The sequence below is a fragment of the Eucyclogobius newberryi genome, unplaced genomic scaffold (genome assembly GCF_026437365.1).
Source record: "Eucyclogobius newberryi isolate DKJ021-1_F unplaced genomic scaffold, fEucNew1.0.hap1 SCAF_9, whole genome shotgun sequence".
Taxonomy (NCBI): Eukaryota; Metazoa; Chordata; class Actinopteri; order Gobiiformes; family Gobiidae; genus Eucyclogobius; species Eucyclogobius newberryi.
This window is the reverse complement of record NW_027316532.1, coordinates 25,580,669-25,602,436: the sequence shown is the minus strand read 5'-3', so window position 1 is coordinate 25,602,436 and position 21,768 is coordinate 25,580,669. Positions and strand designations below refer to the sequence as shown.

Below are 21,768 nucleotides of genomic sequence, written 5' to 3'. Positions count from 1 at the left end.
AAAAACAAAGAAGAAGCTTCTAATTTTGGAATAATTTAAAATACAACATATGACATATAACAAATGTAACTGAGCACTGCCCTCCACAGTGAGTGCTGGAGTACAAAAGTTATTTGGACTTACTTAGCTGTAGATCCACTGTCTCGTTTCCATCTATTAACAAAGGGAAATTTGTATGAACATTATATATACATATATATAATGTATATATATATATATATATATATATATATATATATATATATATATATATATATATACACAACGCACATACACAACGTTTTAGGTTGAGTTACATATTTTAATTTAGTTAATAATTAGTTAATTTAATTTTCTTAAGTTGTATTGTAACATTTCTGATGGAGGATATGTCCCCTGCTTGTCGCCATGGAGAGTTGGAATTTTCTAAAGAATGGCATTAAACTGTTTGTCTAATCTGCATAGAAGCAAGGAAAGGTCAGATCTGTGGAGAAGTGACCGCACTCATAATAAAATATAGGCCCAAACAGCCTAAAAAATATATTAAAAAAATAGGTGTGCCATGCTTTTAAGATAAACATGTTGTTGTTCTATTTAATCAAGTTTAATTAAAATATAATCATATAATATACTGTTGTGTTTAATGTTTTTCTTTTTGTCGTGTAGTTTGCAGGACACTCACTTCCTGCCCTGTGGATCCAGCGAACAGAAAATAACCGTGTTAACAGCATAATGTCTCCTGAAGAACAACCTGCCCACACAAAAGCGTACGGCTTAGAGACAACTTGGTACATACAAATCTGTGTCTTGAAAAGCACGATATAAATTGAAGGGACTATTATTATTATTATGATGTCTCATTATAAAACTTACTTTCTCTGGTTGTCCGTGAGTGTGATGCCCTGTGCTGACACTTTGAAGTGGACCACAGTGGAAGGAGGAGAAGGATCCTTGGCCAGTGTCACAGTCGTGGCTTTTTGAACAGCCTGAAGACCAGTCAAGGACTCCAGCTCCACTGAGCCCAGGAACCACACGTTACACGCTGCGCAGGAGCACACAGACATACAGAAAAGTGACAAACCAATTGGATACAGTGCCACAGAAAATATGATCTTACCTGCTCCTTGTTTTAGAAGTTCAGCTGCTGAATTTGTTGCAGTTTGTGGAGTTGAATCGTTCAGCTCCTCCATTGGGTCTGAAAGAAGTGAAACGTTAATCGAGCAAAATAAAGACCAGAAAAAAACGAGCATCACACAATAGAGTTAGTTATGCACCTCTGTCGGGCAGGATGAGTTTACATGGCAGAGCCAGAGGAGTGATGGAGTGCTGACACACCAGAGCTGTGAGGCTTCCTGTCATGAAAAAGTGAAGAAAATCACATGAGAGTTGCACTTCAGCCAGTTAACCAGTAAGTGGAGGCAGAGGGAACTTAAACGTCTTCATTGCGCTTTTATGCACGTGTCTGTGCTGGACCATCAGGACAAACTTAACTGCTGAGGTCTGCACTTTTAAATGCCAGCTTTAATGAACTGCAGCAAAAACACAGACGGTCCTGGTTTACCCAAAGCACAAATGTTACTCTATAAAACATTAAAGGGTCACATTTATATAGCGCTCACCCGTTCACACACACGTTCACATACCAGTTGTATGCAGACACTGGGGGCGAGGCAGGTTAAGTGTCTGGCCCAAGGACACAAAAGCAGTATTCACCTGAGGCCAGATCTGACTTCTCTACCAATTATCATGATGTCGATTCAAACTGATGACCTTTGGTTCAGAGGATAAGCACTCTGGGCTACTGCAGCCATTAGATGAAGGAGCTGAATACTCTTTTGAATCAGCTTCTACACCACTGTATACACTTTATATTTATAGTGAGCACTCTCACCAAAGTAGGGCTCATTTGGACAGCCTTTGAGACGGACTCCTTTCTGTGTGCACTCAATCAGAAAGTGTCTGACCAGCTCATTGGACAAGTCTCCAACTGCAAAAACAGATTAAAAAAATACCATGGAACATCTTAAGTAAGATTTAGTTTTTAATTTTTAATGTCCTTTGCGATCATTATGTACATACCTTTTTTACTGTGCTGCATTACAGAAGGAGGAGGCGTGGCCACCTTCATAGCCAACCCATACGCCCCACGGAATGAATGACTGTCTCTGACAATGAAAGAACCTGGTTCTTTGTCCTTTAGCACGGCGATAGCTGCTCAGGGTCAGCACCAGGGGAAACACAGATAAGCTACAGTTACAACAATATCAAGTTTGGTCTGTAGAAGAAGGAAAGTTTGCACAACAGTCTATTCTTAGCGTTTTTTGCTGTCCAATACCAATATTTACCTTGGTCTCTGGAAATATCAGCCTTGTACCAAAACTTGGACGTGTCCTGAACAAACTTCACAGTGTCTTGCTTACTGCCAAATTCTGTAAAACAAATATAAGATCTACCTAAATACAATTACATTTAACAAACTCTTACACATGTTTTAGATTTTTACAATAATATCTTACAGAAAAATGTCACTCTAATATTATAATTGTGTTGGAGAGGCTAAGTTGATGTGAGCGTACCAGGTCCCGGCGATGGGGCCCCTCCAAGGCCCCGGAGCATGTCAGGACTCATAGAGGATGAGAAGGGGATGCTGAGGCTGCTGCCGCTGTGAGGGCTGGAGAAGCCACTCAGGGATGGAGAGCGTGACCCCAGGTCCCCTGCCTCACCCGCCCTCCTCTTCTCAGGCAGCAGCGGAGGCAGAGCTCCATCTCCAATCAGACCCAGTCCCTCCAAACCCTCCATGGCCTCCAGCAAACTGTGCTCAAGGCTGCCATTGCCCAGCAGTGAGGAGAAATCTGAGCTGTCGGTCTGCCTGCCACCCAGAAACTTCAGCGCACCCCGGGGAGAGCTGTGCCCTTTGGGAGAGCTGAGGGAGAGCGGCGGCGACGGGTGCGAGGGACGGGGAGAGTTTAAGGAGTTTGGACTTCGGTCGTGCCAGACTGGAGGAGGAGTGGAACTGCAACACAAAATAATAGTCATCAACTGAGAAAACGTGTCTTTTACTAATCAATTAGTTGTTTGAATGCCAAAAGGCCGAGGAATAGTAGATTTTTACCAAATTTGACAAAGATGAAGTTGAAGTGATGCCAAGTAAAGCAGTTTTATTTTCCATCACAAACTCTAAATGCAAGTGTTTCCTGTGTCATAAAACCTTTTCTCTCAGCACATGACATCTTTTGGAGTCTGTTTATAGTTATAGATATTATGATTATTTAATTTTAGGTTACTTAATGATTATTTCAGTAATTGATTAGTTGCGATTTATCAAAAGACAATAATCGGTTTACTTGCTAGTCCATTTTAATTCTGTTCTACACAATAAAATGCATATGTATTCAGCTTATCTTTAGACTGAAAAAGAATGACTCTAAATTACCATCAATACATAACTAAACAGCATCATTTAATGTAGCAATTAAGCAAAATCAAATTCATCCTTATTTTTAGATTCCTTTGATCCAGAAAGACACGACTGTAGACATTTTTCTCTCCCTCTAAATAAGGCCCAAACGCATAGCAGACTTTTCCACTACTGTCCTGTAATCACGCTTGATAAGAGGTTCTTTTACATGTTTGACAAACCCACATCATGTCGTATCGCCTCGTGTCCCGTGTGCGTACCTGTCTGTGTGCGGGACGGGGCTGTTTGAAGACATCGAGTACATGGAACCGAAGATCCTCTGACAGGAAGCGGGGGTGACATCTCCCTCTGTCGAGCCCCCGGCGTGGTTCATACTGTCCAGGAAACCCCGGGAATCTGACAGAAGCAGAACAAACACACTTAATACGACAGAAGGACTCGTACATTCAGTAAACCGCCAGGTGTAGTGTAAATTCCCAGGATATGACTCGGCCTTTTCCATAAACTATAATAACCGCCTGCATACCAGCGCCTGGTGTTTGTTTTCGTCGGTGCCGTTCTGTTGGTGTATTTGAAGAGAAAACACACCTGTCCTGTCAAATACTGCAACCAGATTTTGCTTTTTTCAACTGCATTCTTGAGATTATTATTGACTTTTCCAAATAAAAAGACAAATCTGTAAAGCATTTTTGTTCATGCCTAAAGTGTAATATAACTTTACCGAACTGTAACGAGAAGCGTTTTGTTTTTCCACTAAGAAGATACAGTGTTTGTTTACCTTAAAAAGAATCAACCATCTTTGAATCAGAAAGTTTAGTTTTATTATGTATATTGTCATTGAACACAGATCGCAAACATAGGAACTTGTCTCTGCGTTAAGGTGCAACATAAAACAGTGAATGATACAATAATAATAATAGCAACGTCTATAGAATCAAATATGACCTGCATAAATTAAGAGTTTACAGTTAAAATACGGAAAAAAATAATAGATAAATAGTTTAATATTTAAAAACAGTCACAAATTACTAAAATAATCATTACTCTTCTGTGGCAACGTTGTATTTTAAAACTATTTTTTGCAATTTATAGGATTTAGTCAAATTTACAAAGGCCCGTAGACTTTATTAGACTGTTTTTATTTATTTTGGGATGAGAGCGAAGGGAGGACATGCAGCAATAGTCAGAGATTCTAACTCACTGCGCTGCACAGGGCCAGGGACACTCAAAGTACATTGAATTATCAACTGCACAGAGAAACACCTGCATATTCATTTTAGTATATGCAGTACTGGCTTTAGAGTCAAGTCGAGTCTCAAATATCACCTCGTACTCGTTTGGTCGATTTTTTTCGGAGCTAATAAAACACGTTCCGTTAAAGACAATGTACTTGTTTTTCGTATATTTCAAAAAGATCAAATGCAATGTTAATGCATTTCTTGATTTTTGCCACATCTCTAGTTGACAGTGGATTATGTGGGCGGAGCCAAACATCCCGACATGACATCCGGACATTCTGACAACAGAGTGTGTCATTCAGCAAACACGAGGGCCGACCTCCGACGGCCTGTGAAGTGCAGTGAGTCACTCTGAACAGTCACTTATCATAAAGAGCTCCTTGTTCTGGGCCCCTGCGTCCGCCTTTCCTGCTCTTACAACCATTCAAGGACGCTGGACGAGAGGGGCTCAGGCATTCTCCACTATTGCTCTGATTTTAAAGAGTAGCTTACATAATGACACATGCACTAATGAGGGTTTGGCCTGGGGCAGTGGGTCTCAAACTGAGGTTCAGGCAGCATCAGTACTGGAGTAGAACTGGTGTTGTCCTGGTTTGGACAGGTTTCCACAGTTTTATCTGGACAATTTTGTCGTTAAAATGGAAAAGCCGGAATATTATGTTTTTGTTTTGTCTGATAAATCAATTGAAGGAGTACCTTAAAAATGTTTGAGGTACTTAAATGGCTTGATAGTATTATATTTGGCTTGAAGGTGAACTATGTAACTTTTCTGGTTTAGAATCAGGAACCTGCTTATCTCCATGGAGATGTTATTGCCTCGCCTGGAATTTTCCACATGCATTAAAACTTATTTAACTAGCATTTATTCAATAAAAAGCTTAATTTATGGTTTTATTTTATTCTTACTTACTTCATTGTAATTTTGAGCAGTAAAAACACTGACTTTTAACTTACTGCAGTAACATCATCGAGAGATAACACAAATATCTATGATTTTGAATTGAAATAAACCATAAATATACCACTTTTTATCCGACTGGACCCTTCGTAGACATTTGGACTATGGGCCTGAAATGATTCATCACAAACATTGTGACGGTAATGATTATTGGGACAATTTTGTGAAAAAGACCGAAAATACAGCAGCATTATCAAAACAAGATATCAAAAAAAAAAAAAAAATATATATATATATATATATATATATATATATATATATATTTATTATATTTAGAAGCCTTGATTGAATATTAAAATTTGTGTTAGTTGAAGCCCTAATTTGTATCAGTGAACGACCCTCAACTTGAACTTTCTGGGTTCAAAGCTCAAGAGGTGCAAACTGCAAAAATGTAGAATGTTGTTTTGTTGTTTTGTGCAGAAGTAAACACAAACACAAACATGTTGGAGAAGACTTCTGAGGCTGCACTTTCCCACACTTGCTGTCATGTTTCTCTGGGGAGGATTCGGAGAAAGTAGCTAAAGTGTTCCCACGCCTGATTCTCCTCACCACCCGCTTCAGCTCATCCAGTTAATTACAGAACAGCCATCGCCGTGGCAACACCGCACTGACCCTACCCCGACCTCCGACCTTCAACCAGACTTTGCTCAGCGAGATTCCTCCGCTCATTATTACACCTTTTACACACCGTTTCGGACCTAAAGCCATGCCATTATGTATCCATAGTTACTCAGACGGATAAATTAATAAAATAATGATAAAAAGAACAAGTATTCAAATGGACACAGCGACACCTACTAATGATCTGTATAGCATGTTTAAATCAATATATAATTATTTAAATGGAAATGGATCCATTTAAATAATATATATATATATATATATATATATATATATATATATATATATATATATATCACTGTCTGATCTCAAATGACAGTTTGGAGATTGCAGAAAACTTCCTCTTAATCACAGTTTTGACCAAAAGAATACAATAGTAAATTCAACATTGGGGGTCAGCGATAGACAAACACATATCTTAAAAATTGGTTGAGATTCAAGTATCGTGCTAAAAGAGAATGGGCTAAAAATGAACCATAAATACCGCTTTTTTATACCAATAAAAAAAAACATTTTAATAATCTCTTTACGCAACTTGTTTAAAAGATGTCTTTAATCATCTATATAAAATGATGACATTAAAATGACGTATAACAACACACTTGATAAACATTTGGACATATTGCCCACGTCTTATCAACAAGTGGCTTTTCTTTGTTTGTGAAAGTAAAACTACCACAAAGCAACAACTGGACTTTTCTAAGGACATTATGAAAAAGGAATGTGTGTACGTGCTATTTTGGACAATTGACTTTTGCCAAAACCAGCATTAAACTCTCTTCTGAAAATACTGGAGTTAGTGCTGAATAATTAGTGTTTTTCCACATTAACTTTATCAAGAGTGCTTCTGTCCCTCTTCTCTCTGGTCCACACAAAGCCTCCTTAGTTCACGTGAGCTAAACCAGCTCCAGATGGCACTGAACCGCGCGGGCATCACTGGCATCGCTCGCACCAGCACAAAAAGCACCAGCGTCACCTTTTTCTGCACGATTTTGTGCTCGAAATGAAAATCTTATGAATCCATATATCTGCCACAAGCTTTTTATAGCAGTAATATTTTCCAGATTCCACCAGAGACCAGGTTGGCAGTTGTATAAGCAGGTTGGAATGATAGAATAAATGCAACATGATGAGAAACAGAAGCCCCATGTTTTGTCTGACAGAGAAGTGCTTCATTTTTCCATCCCAGCTGTATCATAAATACACATATTCCAATAATCATAAAGTATTTTCTGGATAAAATGTCCAATGTAAACACTATTATTGGAGCCTGGCAACAACAAAGTAACCATAAACCAGATCAAAAATAACAATGACATTTCAGTTCAGTATTTAGTTTATGAACTAGATCAAGGATAAATTAGATTTAGAAACTATTGGCCCAAAATAATTTATTTTTAGAGGAAGGAAAAGACTTTTCAAATTCAATAAACCTCAACAGATCAAAAAATCAACAGTTTTAAAAAGATCCTCTGTCTTTGCACAGTCGGCCTTTTCTGTTCAAACCAACAGACCGTGACCTTCCAGACGGTCTGAAATGATCTGAAACACCTCTTTTTATCAAGGATACGGTGCAGTTTAATCAACAGCATCAACATCCATCAAGTTAAATTGTACTTGGAATATTCACTGTAAAACCAAATGAATGTGTGAATCCCCCAAATGTTATGCCCAAAATGTGATCAATTGTAGTCATGTTTTGTTTCCTGTACAACTATTTGCTACTATTTGGGAGAGTACAGTGCAGAGTGCAGTCTCAGCCTGTGGCCTGTTCCAGCTGCTGACAGAGATCACAGAGCAGCTGGAGCGAGAAGAGCCGCTCTGAGCAGGAGGAAGACGCCTGCTGTCACCGTACGGCCCGTGTTACATGAGCTGAGAGTTCAAGTGCCATTATCTACTCTGGATGAACTTAGGAAATGCATCTCAGCAGAAAAGTCCGACTGGTTGAATGGCATGAATAACATGCATAGTATTTGCGGTGAGTAGTACTTGGATATACTTGAGTAACATTTTAAAGAATTAATACATTTGACAGTGTAAAATCACTCTTAAATGTTTTGGTTACTCTTCCCAGTGTGACTAAGTCTGTCACATTTTTCATTATTTTTAGTTTTTGGGTGAGTTTGTTCTCTTAACGTACAAGGTTTCACCTGAACTGGTCCAACCTACAGTGAATCCACTTGAATCCACTGATGTATTGCCCCCTAAAAAGGCAGTTTTCTCAAAATGTATTTTTGGAACAGAGGGTTTGATCCTAATTTGGTTCTAATTCCTAGCTTGAAGATATTTAACACCAGAAGACTTTTTAACACCAGAAAATAAAGCTTGCCGGCAAGATGATTTTGTGAACTCAATTCATAGTGTTACACATGAGCCAGGTTACCAGAAAAAAACAGAACAAGAACTGGACTGAGCCAAGTCTTCTTCAAACTGGGACAAAACTGGGAGAACGCAGCCTAAAAGCAGGTCTAAAACTTACAAACCTAAACCAAAACCAGAGGGCTACATCTAACTAAAGTACTAACTATGTCCCACAGAAGCCAGCCTGGAAACCACAATACCTGGTTTCACATCTTGATTGACCGAATTAGAAACACAATCCTCCACCTTTTCCATTGCTTAATAGATGCAAGGCTAAAAGAGCCATTACTCCTGCAGCTGGTCTCAGTAAAACCTGACTCCTGCCCTGCTGTGTGGCTCTCCTCCTGCGCCTACTCAAAGCCTGGATGAGAGCGGGCGAGAGCGGGCAGCCCTCTCTAAATCAGGCACCTCTGGTCCCTCTGGCCTTTTCTATGGACAGCTTTATCGGCTTCAGTGGAGTGGCAGAGCAGAGCTGAGGCCAAGTTATTATGAAGAGGGAGTGAAGAAAAACACTCCAAGACAAGTGTCTAGGGAGAAGCAGGACGAAGGGCAAGTGAGAAATAGGTCTGTGTTGGCTGTCAAAATAGAGGAATTTGGAGCGCAAATGATTTATAAAGTCTATTTTCTGGGCCCATAATTCATCAATGAGTGTTTCCAATCCTCTTTTGTTGTCAGCAAAGTGGGATGCATCAGTTTTCCACACATAAAGACAGTCTGATCTGCAAAAATGTTCCAGACATTTGATCATGTTTTGAAGCTGAAATAAAATTCTTCACTTGTCTGGAGAAGTGATCACGCCGTTAAGTGTTTCTCCTGGTGCATTTGAGTGTAATGAATGGAATATACCCGTTTGCAGTGCCATTATCGTGTGTGGGCAAAATAACTTTCACATATTAAGAATGGTCAGATATTGGATATTGGCAGGGAAAATCCATTTCGGCTGCTCTGGCCCATAACTGATATTAACAGATACCGATGTCATCCAAGCAAGGCCCACAAATAGATGATAAAGGACACTTATAAATGCACAGTTTATTTTTTTTAATTAGTTTTTAGCTTTTAACTATATTATAACATTGTTCCTTCATGGAGTTGTGTTTAGCTTGTTTCACGCTCGTCTCATTAAGCTTGTTTAGTAAATCTGAGCCTCTCTGAGCCTCAAAAAACACTCTCTGTGTTTTTAAGTAGGAGGTCTGGGCTTGAGCTTTTCTGCTGTCAAATTGCGTTCATTAAAACCGTGAGCCTAAATTAACATGTCAAGGGCAAGCTAGGGTTGTTTACCTTGTATATTAATTACCTCTGCAGCCAGTAGATGATTCTCCTGAAAGGCTGACCCATTTTTTAAAGTTTGAAAACATAAAATGCCAAAGCTGAGGTAATCACACGTTTAAAGGCCAATAACAGTACAAAAAAGGGTTTACTGTATATGATTAGTTGTATTGCTCCTCTTCTTCCAGTCTGATAAAACGCACACCTGATGCACTGAAGGGAATGACACAGTGGCAGCTTAGGAAAAGGACCAATACAATATCTGGGGAATTATTATCGACATATTGACCATCCATACTTCACAGACACAAACAAGCACCTGAGGATTTCAAACAGCCCCATGTTAGCTTGAAATCTATTACCAGCTATTAGAAAGTTATGTATTTCCATCTAGCGCCACAGCGGTCAATAAAACTCTACAAACAGTCGTTTTATTTTCTCTGTTTCGGTCCAATTGAGGGTTTAACGATCCGCTTTCCGTTCACTCTGAAGAAGCGCTGGCCTCCTGTCTACTGTGAAGTCAACATTTTCCATCCTTGTGCTTTGATTTTTCTGACTCTTTGGCCCTGATTCGCACGGGACTTATTAAAGGAAAACCATTCTCACTCATCAACGGTTCAATAAGCAGAAAGAAAACATCAGAAACTGTATACGACAATAAAAGTGTGATTATTGCTTTACACAGAACGTCCACTGCATATGAGCTTTGTCTGGTAATTTACAATATAAACGAAACAAAAAACCCATCTAAACGGTTCGCTACATATGTGCTGCTTATTTCATGTTAAAACTTCAGGATTCGCCTATTTCACTGACTCTTAACTCACGTTCTACGATGGAGAGACATGTTTTTTGGAGCTACATCTGCCCCAGGGCACAGTGTTAAAGACAGTACTACCTTTATGGCCTCCACTGCCACAGGGACAAGGCAATTTCTTGGCCAAAGTATCACAGAATGAACAGAGGGTTGATTTAATGTGGATTTCTACCACCAACGTTTTGAATAATAGGTCAAGTTTTACATTTTTTTAGGACTGTTTTTGATTTTGATTGTTGTAAACGTTTCAAAAGCACTCATTATTGGATCCATGCTTACTTTTGTATCCAAAGGGGGATAAGAAAGTTAACGTCAACTCACAAAAATTCACTAACATTCAGAATTTGGTTTAAAATGGTCACTGGTGTTGAAACAGAACAGAAAAAATGGCTTTGGTTAACCACTAATACATCCACTCGCCCTGACGTCATGATTGAAGCTGAAACGGCCATTTAAACCGGGTGAGATCATGCGCGTGGCAATGGAACAAACCACCTCATCTCCCCAGCAGAGGGGCTTCAGTCCCACCGCTGACTCCCTGCACTGGAGCCACAACAAAAAGCCCTTTAACGCTATCAGAGAAGACAAAGAACGAGATGTGGAGGCCAGAGGAGAGGGATCTGACAACACACCAACATGGCAGAGACATTCCTGAAACAGCAAATACCAACAGCCCGGAGGAGATCACTGCGTCCTCATTGAAACTCCCGAGAGTGACACTGGATAAACACAGGGAAACATCGGAAATCTCCTGTAGAGAGGAGGAAGCCATAAGTAACAAGCAAAGAGGGTGTTAAAGAGTCTGCAAAACTAGCTCTGGACAATGGGCACTATTGTATCGAATTCAACAGAGTAGATTTAAATAGCCCATTGTGTAGATTTTTACATTTTCCTTCTTGTTTTTTACATTTTGCCAAGGCTTTTTGACACTTTGGTCCCAACTTTATGCAAGATAACATACGGTATATCTAAATAATTGGAAACATATTGAAATATTCTCAATAACCACAACATATAACAATGGTTGAATACAGTAAATAGCTAAATTATTTGTCAAAGCCACTGATCTATTCCACTCTAACATACTAAACTTTCTCGTGTATGTACATTTCTTGCATAATCTAAGCCATTTCCAATCAACCATACAACATTTCAGCTCAGCCACTAGTCATGCATTTTACCGGCTAGACTTACCTAACTTTGAGCAAACGGGTCCATTCTTTGGAGTATGACTAACTCACGTGTACATACCAAGAGATGCGGTCATGATGCAGCTCCCTCCACAGTCAGCCGGCGTGCGGCGATTTCCCTTTTCCGCTCCCGTTCCTTCCAATTCTCCAACAAGCGTTAGCAAAAAGCGCAAACCTCCATGATCAGGTTCTTCTCTCTCCGCTTTAATTTCGCGACTTGTTTTGACACAAGCCGGATTTGTATGGAGGGTGGGACGGAGGCAGAGGAGGAGAGTTAGGGAATGTCACCCCCCCCTACACACACACACACACACACACACACACAGACACAGACACACACACGCAAGCCCCCTCCCTCTTCCTCTTCTTGCTGACCACCAGTATTGTCCCAACGCAGCTACAACCAGCAACTTTCGCCCAATCAGAGCGGTTTCCAGTGGGGTCAGGGGTTACATGTGGACTTTTATGGACCACTCAGAGGCAATGGTGGGCAGAGGGGTGATTTGGGGGAAGAGGGGGGGTCTTCTATTCTATAGCCTCTCTGTCAGGGCATGTGTCTCTCCACTCCCACCATCTGGCCACCATAACCGCCACAAAGGCACGCAGACACACAGAGTGACCACGTCTCCTCGACATGTGCTTCATCCAGACAGACACTTGACAAATCGGGCCGTAAAAGCTGCTGATTGAACGGTCTCGAGTGCACTTTTGTTTGCAGACCAAAGCATGCCGTGCTGTTGAAGCCCGTCGAGCTGCAGGGAAGGGTCTGGGATGGAGATTATATCTGAGTAAGTCATTACTAGTGTCAAGGAACTGCAATTTCAAATGTGAATTTCGACAAAGGAAAGGGCTTGATTCTTGAGACAAATGTTGATACCGCACTGATAGTTCAAAGTATTTTTTAAACAATGCATTCCCTTTCAATACTTAATAATAAAGACTATTCTAAAACTATTCAACTTTATACAACTTTCCAATTCAATTTTTATTCATTTTCTACTCGTTAGGGGTTGCGGGTGGCTGGAGCCTTTGCCAGTGACTTTGGGCCTTAGGAGCCAGCTCGTCACAGGGTTAACACATCCTATTTAAAAAGGATTTCAGTACTGATACTTCTAGCATACACGGTAGTATCTGGATATACTGTACATTTTTTGACAACACAAGTTTAGAGAACTAGAGAAAACAAAACAAAAACAAACTTTACATATAGGGCCTTTTGTACATTCTTGTGCTCCTTCCAAACATTAGTAGTAGTTCATTACTACATGAAAAATGTGATACTTTTTGTTTAATTCTTGTCATGTATCATCAAAATACACTTGTTCTTGAGTGTATTATTTATGACATTTATGATTATTTATGTCACTTAAGGAAAAACATGCTGGCCTTCTGGTGGTCCCAAGAGTCTCTAAAAGCACAGTAGGAGGTGGAGCGTTTAGCCACCAACCTCCTGTGTTATAGAATCAGCTCTTGTCCATGTTAAAGATGCCGACACAGTCTCTTCATTTAAGACCAGGCTTAAAACGTTCCTCTTTGAAATCGCTTATGGTCAGGCCAGTTAGGAACAGAAATATAAACCTACAGTTTCTCAGCTACGCTGCCCTAGGAGCAACTACGCTGGGGGAAGTATAGCAGCTGGAGCACTATCCTCTGCATCTGACTACTTTTTCTATTAATAATATTTGATATATAATTTCACTTGTAATCTGTTTCACTTGCATTCGGCAGTTAGTTGGACAGGCACATCGATGACCTTTGGACCCAGATGCTCCTCAATTGCCCTGAGAATTGGCCTGTACTCCATATGAAAGGTTCTTCATCTGCCTTGAAGAACTGGTGGTTCAGCTCCACTGTCTGTCTGCAAATTGAAACACGTCCGCCTGTCCGTCTGAAGGAGTCTGATCCCTCCTTCACTCTGGTTTTGTAGTTTTTCCTGGCGGAGAAGGAGGGTCTAAGGACACGGGACACTGGGACATTGCCAAGTCCCTATGAACATCGTTTAATCTGTTTTTCGCCGTCGCCCCTCGAGGCAACTGTTGTTGTGATGTTGGGCATTTAAAAAATACATTGAATTGAATTGAAAACTGTGCCTAGTTCTTTTATGTATATGTAATTTATTTTCTGCTCTGAGAAATAAAAAAAATAATAATAATCATATTATCTTAACGAAACATTAAAAAATAAACAATTATCTATATGTATTAAGCTTATTTTATGACTGTTGTATGTTGGTCATTCAAACTCACAGAGCTTGAGCAAATTTGTCTACCTGCTTCTTTAGCTCAATTATTACAATATTGTTATGTTCCAATTATAAATACTACAATTTGTTTACAACGGACCACAGACAGTACAAAGTCGTCTTTCAGAGGAGGATAATTTGAAACATTTGAGATATACATTATTCTGTCTCCCACTCTCGATGTGAGAAGTGCCCTGTGGCCGCCCCCTGGTACGTTCTCCTGACCTTTGTCCCTGGGGTTGGGACAGTAGAGGGTTTGTCTTCGGCCCATCTGCCTGAACTAAAGAGCAGCTCATAACACGGACATTCCTCTAGCAGAATCCCACTTCCTCCGGCCGGACCACTCCTGCACATACTGCACGCCTGTTTGTTTCTCGCTGCTCCACATGTATACAAAGGAAGCAAACTTATGTAATACTTCAGAGCCACATGTTGTCCGCATGAGGAAATGAAAGTTTATACTCCGTACGTGACAGCAGGTATCTTTGATTGTTAAAGCAGTCTACACATGTGGAAGGAAATTGATATGCATTCCTGGTTTTTGATGCAAGTAACAGTAAGGTAAAGTTATTTTTTTCTGTTTGAATATGACCTCTCCTTGCCGTTGGGGCAGGAGCAGTAGATAAAAGCAGAGGAGTAGATCTAAGGCACAATCTCTGTCCAAAAACCTGCACAAGCCTGCATGTTTTAGATTGATGCAATAAACCAGTTTGTACCTGAGCAAAACACACCTCAAAAAGGACAAACAAACACGCGACAATTTGGGAATCTTGTGAGCCACAGCACGGCGTTTAGGGCTAAAATGTCTTCAACACAGTCAAAACCATGTATTTATAATATAATAAATCAATCGGAGTGCTAATTGTTCGCAGCATTTGCTAAAAGAGGTTTAAATCGGATGATACCCACACCTAAGCTCCCTGCACTGTTACACGCAGCATCAATGCGACTCACCGACTTCACACTTGTACTATTGGGATGTTTGAGATTTGAGTCTTCGGTTTTCCTAGCACACAGGTACACAAATCCATGGATAATAGATCAATAGAATCATTAAGTTTATAAAAATGATTGTCCCCAAGATAAATCAAAAAGCAAGAAACTAAATAAGGGACAAAAACAAAATGCTTGATGCATCCAACTGCGCCGCATTGTTACTCATATAGACGGCAGCCACCTGTGACCTCCAAAGAAATTAGACACAATACTGTAAATACTGTAAAAAAACAACAACAATGTCCACACAGCTGACTATAAATAAAATTAAGTGTTATTGTAGTGGTCCAAATGTTGAGACCAGACTGTGTGATTTGTCTAACGTGGGAAACAGGAAGCTCCTGTCTGCCGCCCAGACTGAGGAAAGATGTCTTTTGTTAATTCATCTGCCCGTCCCGCCAAAAAGAACAAATCTGCTCTTTTCTGTGAGCGATATTGTAACCCTTTCATCATTTTTTTTGTCCACACTGTTTTTTTTACACAAACATATAGTGCATAGAATGACCACATGCATCTGTCCTTCACGAACTGTTTCCTCTGCGAGCTAGTAAACGAAACAATTAATAATATCATTTTTGGTGTGTTCATAAAACTAATCTCATCCATAATAAGACGTGGATCTCAAAGGATAAAGGTTAGATTCTCATAACACTTAAAGTCGCTCTCTAATCCCAGCTTGTTAATGCTCTTTACTTGTTCACTTTTACAGCTCCATCAGTACAGTAGAGTCAGCTCCTCAGACATACAGCAAATACAAAATGACGTTGATTTTACAAGACAAAATAATCATTGTTAGTCATTTGACCTCAAACTCCATATCAGACAAACAAAAACTTCAAAAGTCCAATTCATTCATGACCATTTTGATAGCATTTTAACCTTGTCACAGGCATGTCAGATGATTTACACAAACTAAGGCACTGAGAACCAAGCCATTTGTATTGTATTGTACATTTAAAGTAGCGATTGAGCGATATGGTTTTTGTCTTTTTTTCAGAGTTGGTGCCGATACCAATATTTCTGAGCGCAGCCGATGACTAGTTATTTTTGGGCCAAAACTGAGGGCAAATTTTGATTATTTTCCTAAACATATGTGGCAGAACGGGCAAATTTCCGGTACATGTCGGCCTCGGGGAAACTGAGATAAACAGCATTTTCTCTTTTTTTCCCCAAATTTGTGATTTTTGTTTTTTTGCATTATGTGAAAGTTGAAGATATGGACCAGCCATTCGATGTATCAGATAACAGTATTTGCTGCATTAAAAGCATAAATAAAGTCGTTTAAAATGTGGTGTTTTCGGGCGCTCTCTGGACGTGCAGAGTGGGTGTGACCGCATTTCCATATGAACAGCTGAGCTATTGCAGTCAGCCAATGGGCTGAGCCGCCAGCCGCATGGCTACTTGACATCTCTACTTGATCCCCTTTAGCCCCGCTAGCAGAGGGCTAAAGTTGCCTCGTATCCGCGTTTTGCGTCTTAAATACAAGGGAAACATCTCAATGAGAATAAGCTGGTTTAGTTCCCATCACAGACACGCTCGAGAGGGCCTGTTTATGTTTGCTGTTCTACAAGTGTTTGCTTTTACGAGCCGTGTTTATCTCAAGGGAGCTAGTCCCCTTTAGCCCCGCTAGCAGAGGGCTAAAGTTGCCTCGTATCCGCGTTTTGCGTCTTAAATGTGAACAATGTGAACTGTTATCTGTGAAGCGTGTTATTCCTATATTTCCTAATCCCTTTGCATTACAGCTTCGACTTTGCACAGCAGGTACTAATAATAGTGCAAATGCAGAATAGCAATTATAGAGACATATACGTCTTAATCAAATGTCATGTGTATTAATCTAATCTCCTTTCTCTCTCTCTGTCTACTACAGATACACTTTCCATCAAACCCTCTGCAGTCGGGGCCAATGTATTTCCTGACTCCACGAAAATGTGGCCTTTTTGGTGTCTCCTGTGAAGGGATGCAAAAGCAGGTCAATTTCCTGATTGACGAAGGCATGTCGTCAAGTAAGGGAAGCAATGAAGTCATAAGCTACATGCATCATTTCTTCAACAACTTCGGTGTTGGAGAAAAATACGTGGATCTTCATTGTGACAACTGCAGTGGCCAAAACAAAAACAATTTCATGTTGTGGTATGCTGCCTGGCGTGTTGGACACACGCTTCACTACACAATGGACATCCACTTCCTCATTGCTGGCCACACCAAATTCTCCCCTGATTGCGGCTTTGGACTTATCAAGCAAGCATACATGAAGACCAGGGTTGACACTTTGGAAGACATCGCTGAGGTTAGTTTATGTTATTTGACTACTGTAATGTGTAAACATTAGCCTGGCAAAACTTCAGTGCTGCTCTCTGCTTAAGATATGTTTCTTCTGTTCTCATTTTTTTTACATTGTCGCCCTTGTCATCAGGTAGTGGAAAACAGCTCTCCTGAGTCTCACCTCAATATCCCACAGCTTGTTGGAACGGCGGATGGCAAAGTGTTTGTCAAGAACTTCGACTGGCAGAAGCATCTGAGTCCCTTCTTCAGACGGCTTCCAAAGATCAAGAGTTATCAGCACTTCAGGTATTTATATTGAAACTCTCACATTGTGTTTAAAAAAAAAATAGTTAATGAGTGTTATGTGAAATAGTTAGCCATTTCTTAAATGTCCTGCTATTTGTTTACAGCTTTGATGCCAAGAGACCAGGTGTGGTGCTTGCGAAAAGTCACTGTGAAGCAGAACCAGTGGAATATCAGCTACTACGCAATTCAGATGTTCTGCCTCCGGTTGACAATCTCCATGTCCTGGTCCCACCTGGACTAAACTTTGACAGGCAGACCTATCTGCATAAAAAAATCAGGCCTTTCTGTGCTGACGAGGCAAAAGACATCACATGCCCAGCGCCGAGAGTCACAGCACAGAAGAGTGCACAGACGAAGAAGAGGATGAGGATGTGATCTCTGATGTAATTGGACTCTGGTGGTGTACATATCATATCTATTATCTCATATCTCATATATTCAAAGCCATGGACCCATTGCAGTTTGTATACCTGGCCCTGGCATCTGTTTATAAGAGTTCTTCTATTAAGAGTGTTTTTTAAACTTCCTATAAGTTATCTGTCCTTTCCCCCTGTATCTACTGCGTTGTAACATTAAAGGCTATCTTATCTTATCTTATCTTTTTTGTTGTTTGTGTTGAATCATTCAGTGCACCATTGTTGGTGCACTGAATCACCTGTGAATTATGTTTATCGACAAATGCAATGAACCCTATTTTCTGATTCTGATTCTTTGATTCTATTCAGGGCCTTTTGTAATCAAAGTATTTCCATTTTAATATAGTAACTTCTAATTCTGATTCAAGTCCAGTTACCATCAATAACAACACTCCTCTTGAGTCTTCAGTGACAGCTGTAGGGGGAAGGTGGTGTCAGTGTGACAGGGGGGAGGGCTTATCTCAATGAGATGCAAATGAGCCCCCCTGTGACTCTGGGCTCACTCCGGTGAGAAACTTTAGAGGCCGTTTTCTCAGTGAAAGGTTTTGAGAGTTGTATACATTCAAATGACCACAACTTACTCAAATATTATCAGATCTACATGAGTGAGACATCATTGGAAAGCTTTGAATTCACAGTTTCAGAATCTGTGAATAACTCAAAATGTCTCCGGGTAGACATGTAACTGGTTTAGCCACGGTCAGTAACATATATGATTTGAAATAACTGTCTACAAAGAGCCTCTGCACCCATGTGACTAAATGTGTAGAGGACGCCATTACGGCAGGGAAGAAACTGTGGCAACGAATGACAACAAGCCTGTAAATGACAAGAAGATCTATGAACTAATCAGATTACCGTAAGCGACATTCACTTGGTCCGAGTGTGCTATTAAAGAGTTTTGATTGAATAGATTGCGTCCTAAATCTGAAAAATCAGTTTCACTTTCTAATCTATCCATCCATCCATCCGTCCATTTTCTACCGCTTGTTCCCTTTCGGGGGCGCGGGTGACAGGAGCCTATCCCAGTGACTTCTGGCCTTAGGCGGGGTACAGCCTGGACAGTGGCCAACTCGTCGCAGGGTTACTTTCAAATCTAATATCATCAAAAAGTGTCTCTGGAGATGTTCGTGAGAAGCAACATTTATCGTCAAGTCCACACAACGTTTACTGATACTGTAATGTGATCTTGATGAAATAGTAAAATAATGTTTTAACAGCAGGTTAATTTACAAACTCAAACTCAAACCTCGTGTGGAAGCCTCGCTGCTACACGGATCGCATCGCATCTCTCGTCTCCGCAGATTTCTGTCTCTTCTGAGCAGCTTGAACACAGTCTTTCTCTGTTGTCATTTTTGTACCGTACACCGAAGGAACTCGCTAAACACACACATACAGGATCAACCATGCACGCGCAGCCAGGGAAACATGCTGCTATGCTAGTAACGAGCCTGCAGGTGATGCAGGGAATGATTGACATGTGGGAGAACTACTCAGCTGTCCACCCCACGAGGAAATGAGACTCAGATTGCTCGTCAATCCGTATTCCTTTAAGGATGATAGTCTATATGCCAAAAAGTGAATAAATTGGCCAAAGGGTCCATCTCTACTTCAAAGACAATATTTTCCCATTTCCTATGTTCCCATCATAACGGAAGCCCAAAGCTACTCCTTTTGCCTCTGCGTGACTTGGGTGGAGTCATCACAAAAATCCAGGTCTCATTAAACTCTATTTTAGGAAGACATTTGTGAGAATAATGAATCGCTCTATCATTTCAGATGTCTACGAGAGCGAGCTGAGGAAACAGCCACTAAGATAAGGAAGGTTAACGCAGCTCTAGAGGTCCCGTTTTAACACTATGCTAAATTCTTTGTACAGCTGTGAGCCTCATATCTTCGTAGGCACAGGTCCCTCCGGATACCCCTGAAAACAAAGGACCCTCCCCTCTGCCCTGTCCCCTCCCTGAACAGGACGAGAGGACATCCTGCCAGCAGCCTGGGCTCTTCCTCTGTTAGCGTCCACTATTATTAGCAGGCAGCTCAGATCAGCTGTTTGCACGGGCCAAGCAGGACATCCATCATAAATTTGACAAATATATACCAAGAGTTTGCTAAAGTCAATAGAGATGAAACAACGTATGCTGGTCATGATCTGATTTTTAAATATTGTCATCTGTATATTTTAGTAATGTCTTTACGCTGCCGTATACATAATCTGAACCATCTTTAACAACTGTTAAACTAGCGGATTAAATCACATGATGAAATTGTGCAACAACTGTCTCTGGTCAAAGCACTTCCCAAATTTAGAAAAAAAAATCTCTACAAACTGCTAAATGCTATACAATTCTTCCTTTCTTTTTTACACCTAAACAGTCATATATGGTTTGACACGGGTGGACCGTGCGTGTCCCTGATTGGCTAATCCACCTCTCAATCACAGCCATCTGAACTGAGATGAAACCAATGACCAGACTCACATTTTTGTAAAGTATTGTAGAAGAACACCATAAATAAATCCAAAGTTTTAAATGTGTTTAAATTGTGCACTTGTCTTTTTTATGGATTCCTCTATTTTCTAGGTGTTGGACGACTCACGCTTCCCATAAAACGAGATGAGACACATCTGAGACTGAATCCACAAGAACAAGACGAGATTTTGGCATCATTTATATTACAATAATATTACATTATTTCGGCCACTCAACTCTCGATGTTTTCATTGTAAATGTAATTATCGCTTAACACTTTTATGTTCAAGCCGAGCCTTGTCCCATCCTTACTATTTTTGCTTGTCTATGGCTATAAAGTTCTTATTAGAGGTTCATTAAGGAAATTCTATGGATGAAATTCAAGCAAAAGCAATAACATCTCCATGGAAACAAACAGGTGCCAGACCCTCCACCAAAAAGTTGTATAAAAATGTTTTAATTCTGCTTAAACATTGATTTTTGATTTAATTTAAACCAGTCCCTGATACAATTATACTTTTAAGCATGTTTTAACTCATGTATATGCACCCCTCACTGATAAAGTAAAAATACCCTCAAAACTAAAGTTATTTTGGAGTTCAAAAGGGCACCAAAAAGTGTGTTAGAAGTCCTAGGAGTTTTACAGTCAACCCCGTCTGGCAGCAATTAGTACAAGTGTTTGGGTTCAACATTCACTGCTGTGGTCCGTCAGGCACAAACAAGCTCCTGGGAACATGTACCTTGTGTCCAGCTGTGTTGGTCCCACTGCCCACCGCTCCGAATCTGGGAAAACTCTGCGAAATGTTTCACTGGAAAGAACAGGAAAGCACTGATAAGATACAAAGCAATCCAAACATTAACACCCATTTTTCACCCCAGTCCAGTGTCCAGACCCTACCATAGGGCGTTGTGGGGGACACGGGGAAGGCCGGGGTCGGTGGGACCAGGTCAGTGCCGAGTGTTTGTCCGGCGTAGTCCACACTGCTGCTTTTGTAGAGATTCCCATGCTTTGGAAGATAGAAGTAGAAGAAACTAGAGTAAAAAACATGTTATGAGGTGACGAGCCCACACAGACACACGCCAGCAGACATCTTGTGATCTGTAAATGGCCACGGCCTCTGTTTTGGTGTAAACAATTGCACTATTCATGCTACACTGCTGCGAGAAGTAGAACAAAAGCCAATTTAAATGGAACTACACAAAGATGAGAAGAAGTCATTG

The 21,768-nt window shown here is 40.5% G+C and overlaps 1 protein-coding gene across 2 annotated transcripts in view; it reads right to left on the bottom strand.

The window, feature by feature from the left end:
• The window catches only part of tns3.2 (tensin 3, tandem duplicate 2), a 47,937-nt gene that overhangs the window by 949 nt on the left and 25,220 nt on the right, over positions 1-21,768 (bottom strand). The window contains exons 15-26 of one of the 2 annotated variants that reach the window (XM_072438614.1): positions 21,446-21,554; positions 21,288-21,356; positions 3,658-3,793; positions 2,556-2,992; positions 2,325-2,408; positions 2,059-2,190; positions 1,871-1,966; positions 1,254-1,331; positions 1,097-1,174; positions 853-1,021; positions 662-730; positions 124-153 (exon numbers count right to left, since the gene is read on the bottom strand). In XM_072438614.1, the coding sequence (XP_072294715.1) occupies positions 124-153; positions 662-730; positions 853-1,021; positions 1,097-1,174; positions 1,254-1,331; positions 1,871-1,966; positions 2,059-2,190; positions 2,325-2,408; positions 2,556-2,992; positions 3,658-3,793; positions 21,288-21,356; positions 21,446-21,554 (1,487 nt within the window). Of the gene's footprint in view, positions 1-123; positions 154-661; positions 731-852; positions 1,175-1,253; positions 1,332-1,870; positions 1,967-2,058; positions 2,191-2,324; positions 2,409-2,555; positions 2,993-3,657; positions 3,794-21,287; positions 21,357-21,445; positions 21,555-21,768 lie in introns of both variants that reach the window. The other variant, XM_072438613.1, reaches the window with a different exon arrangement.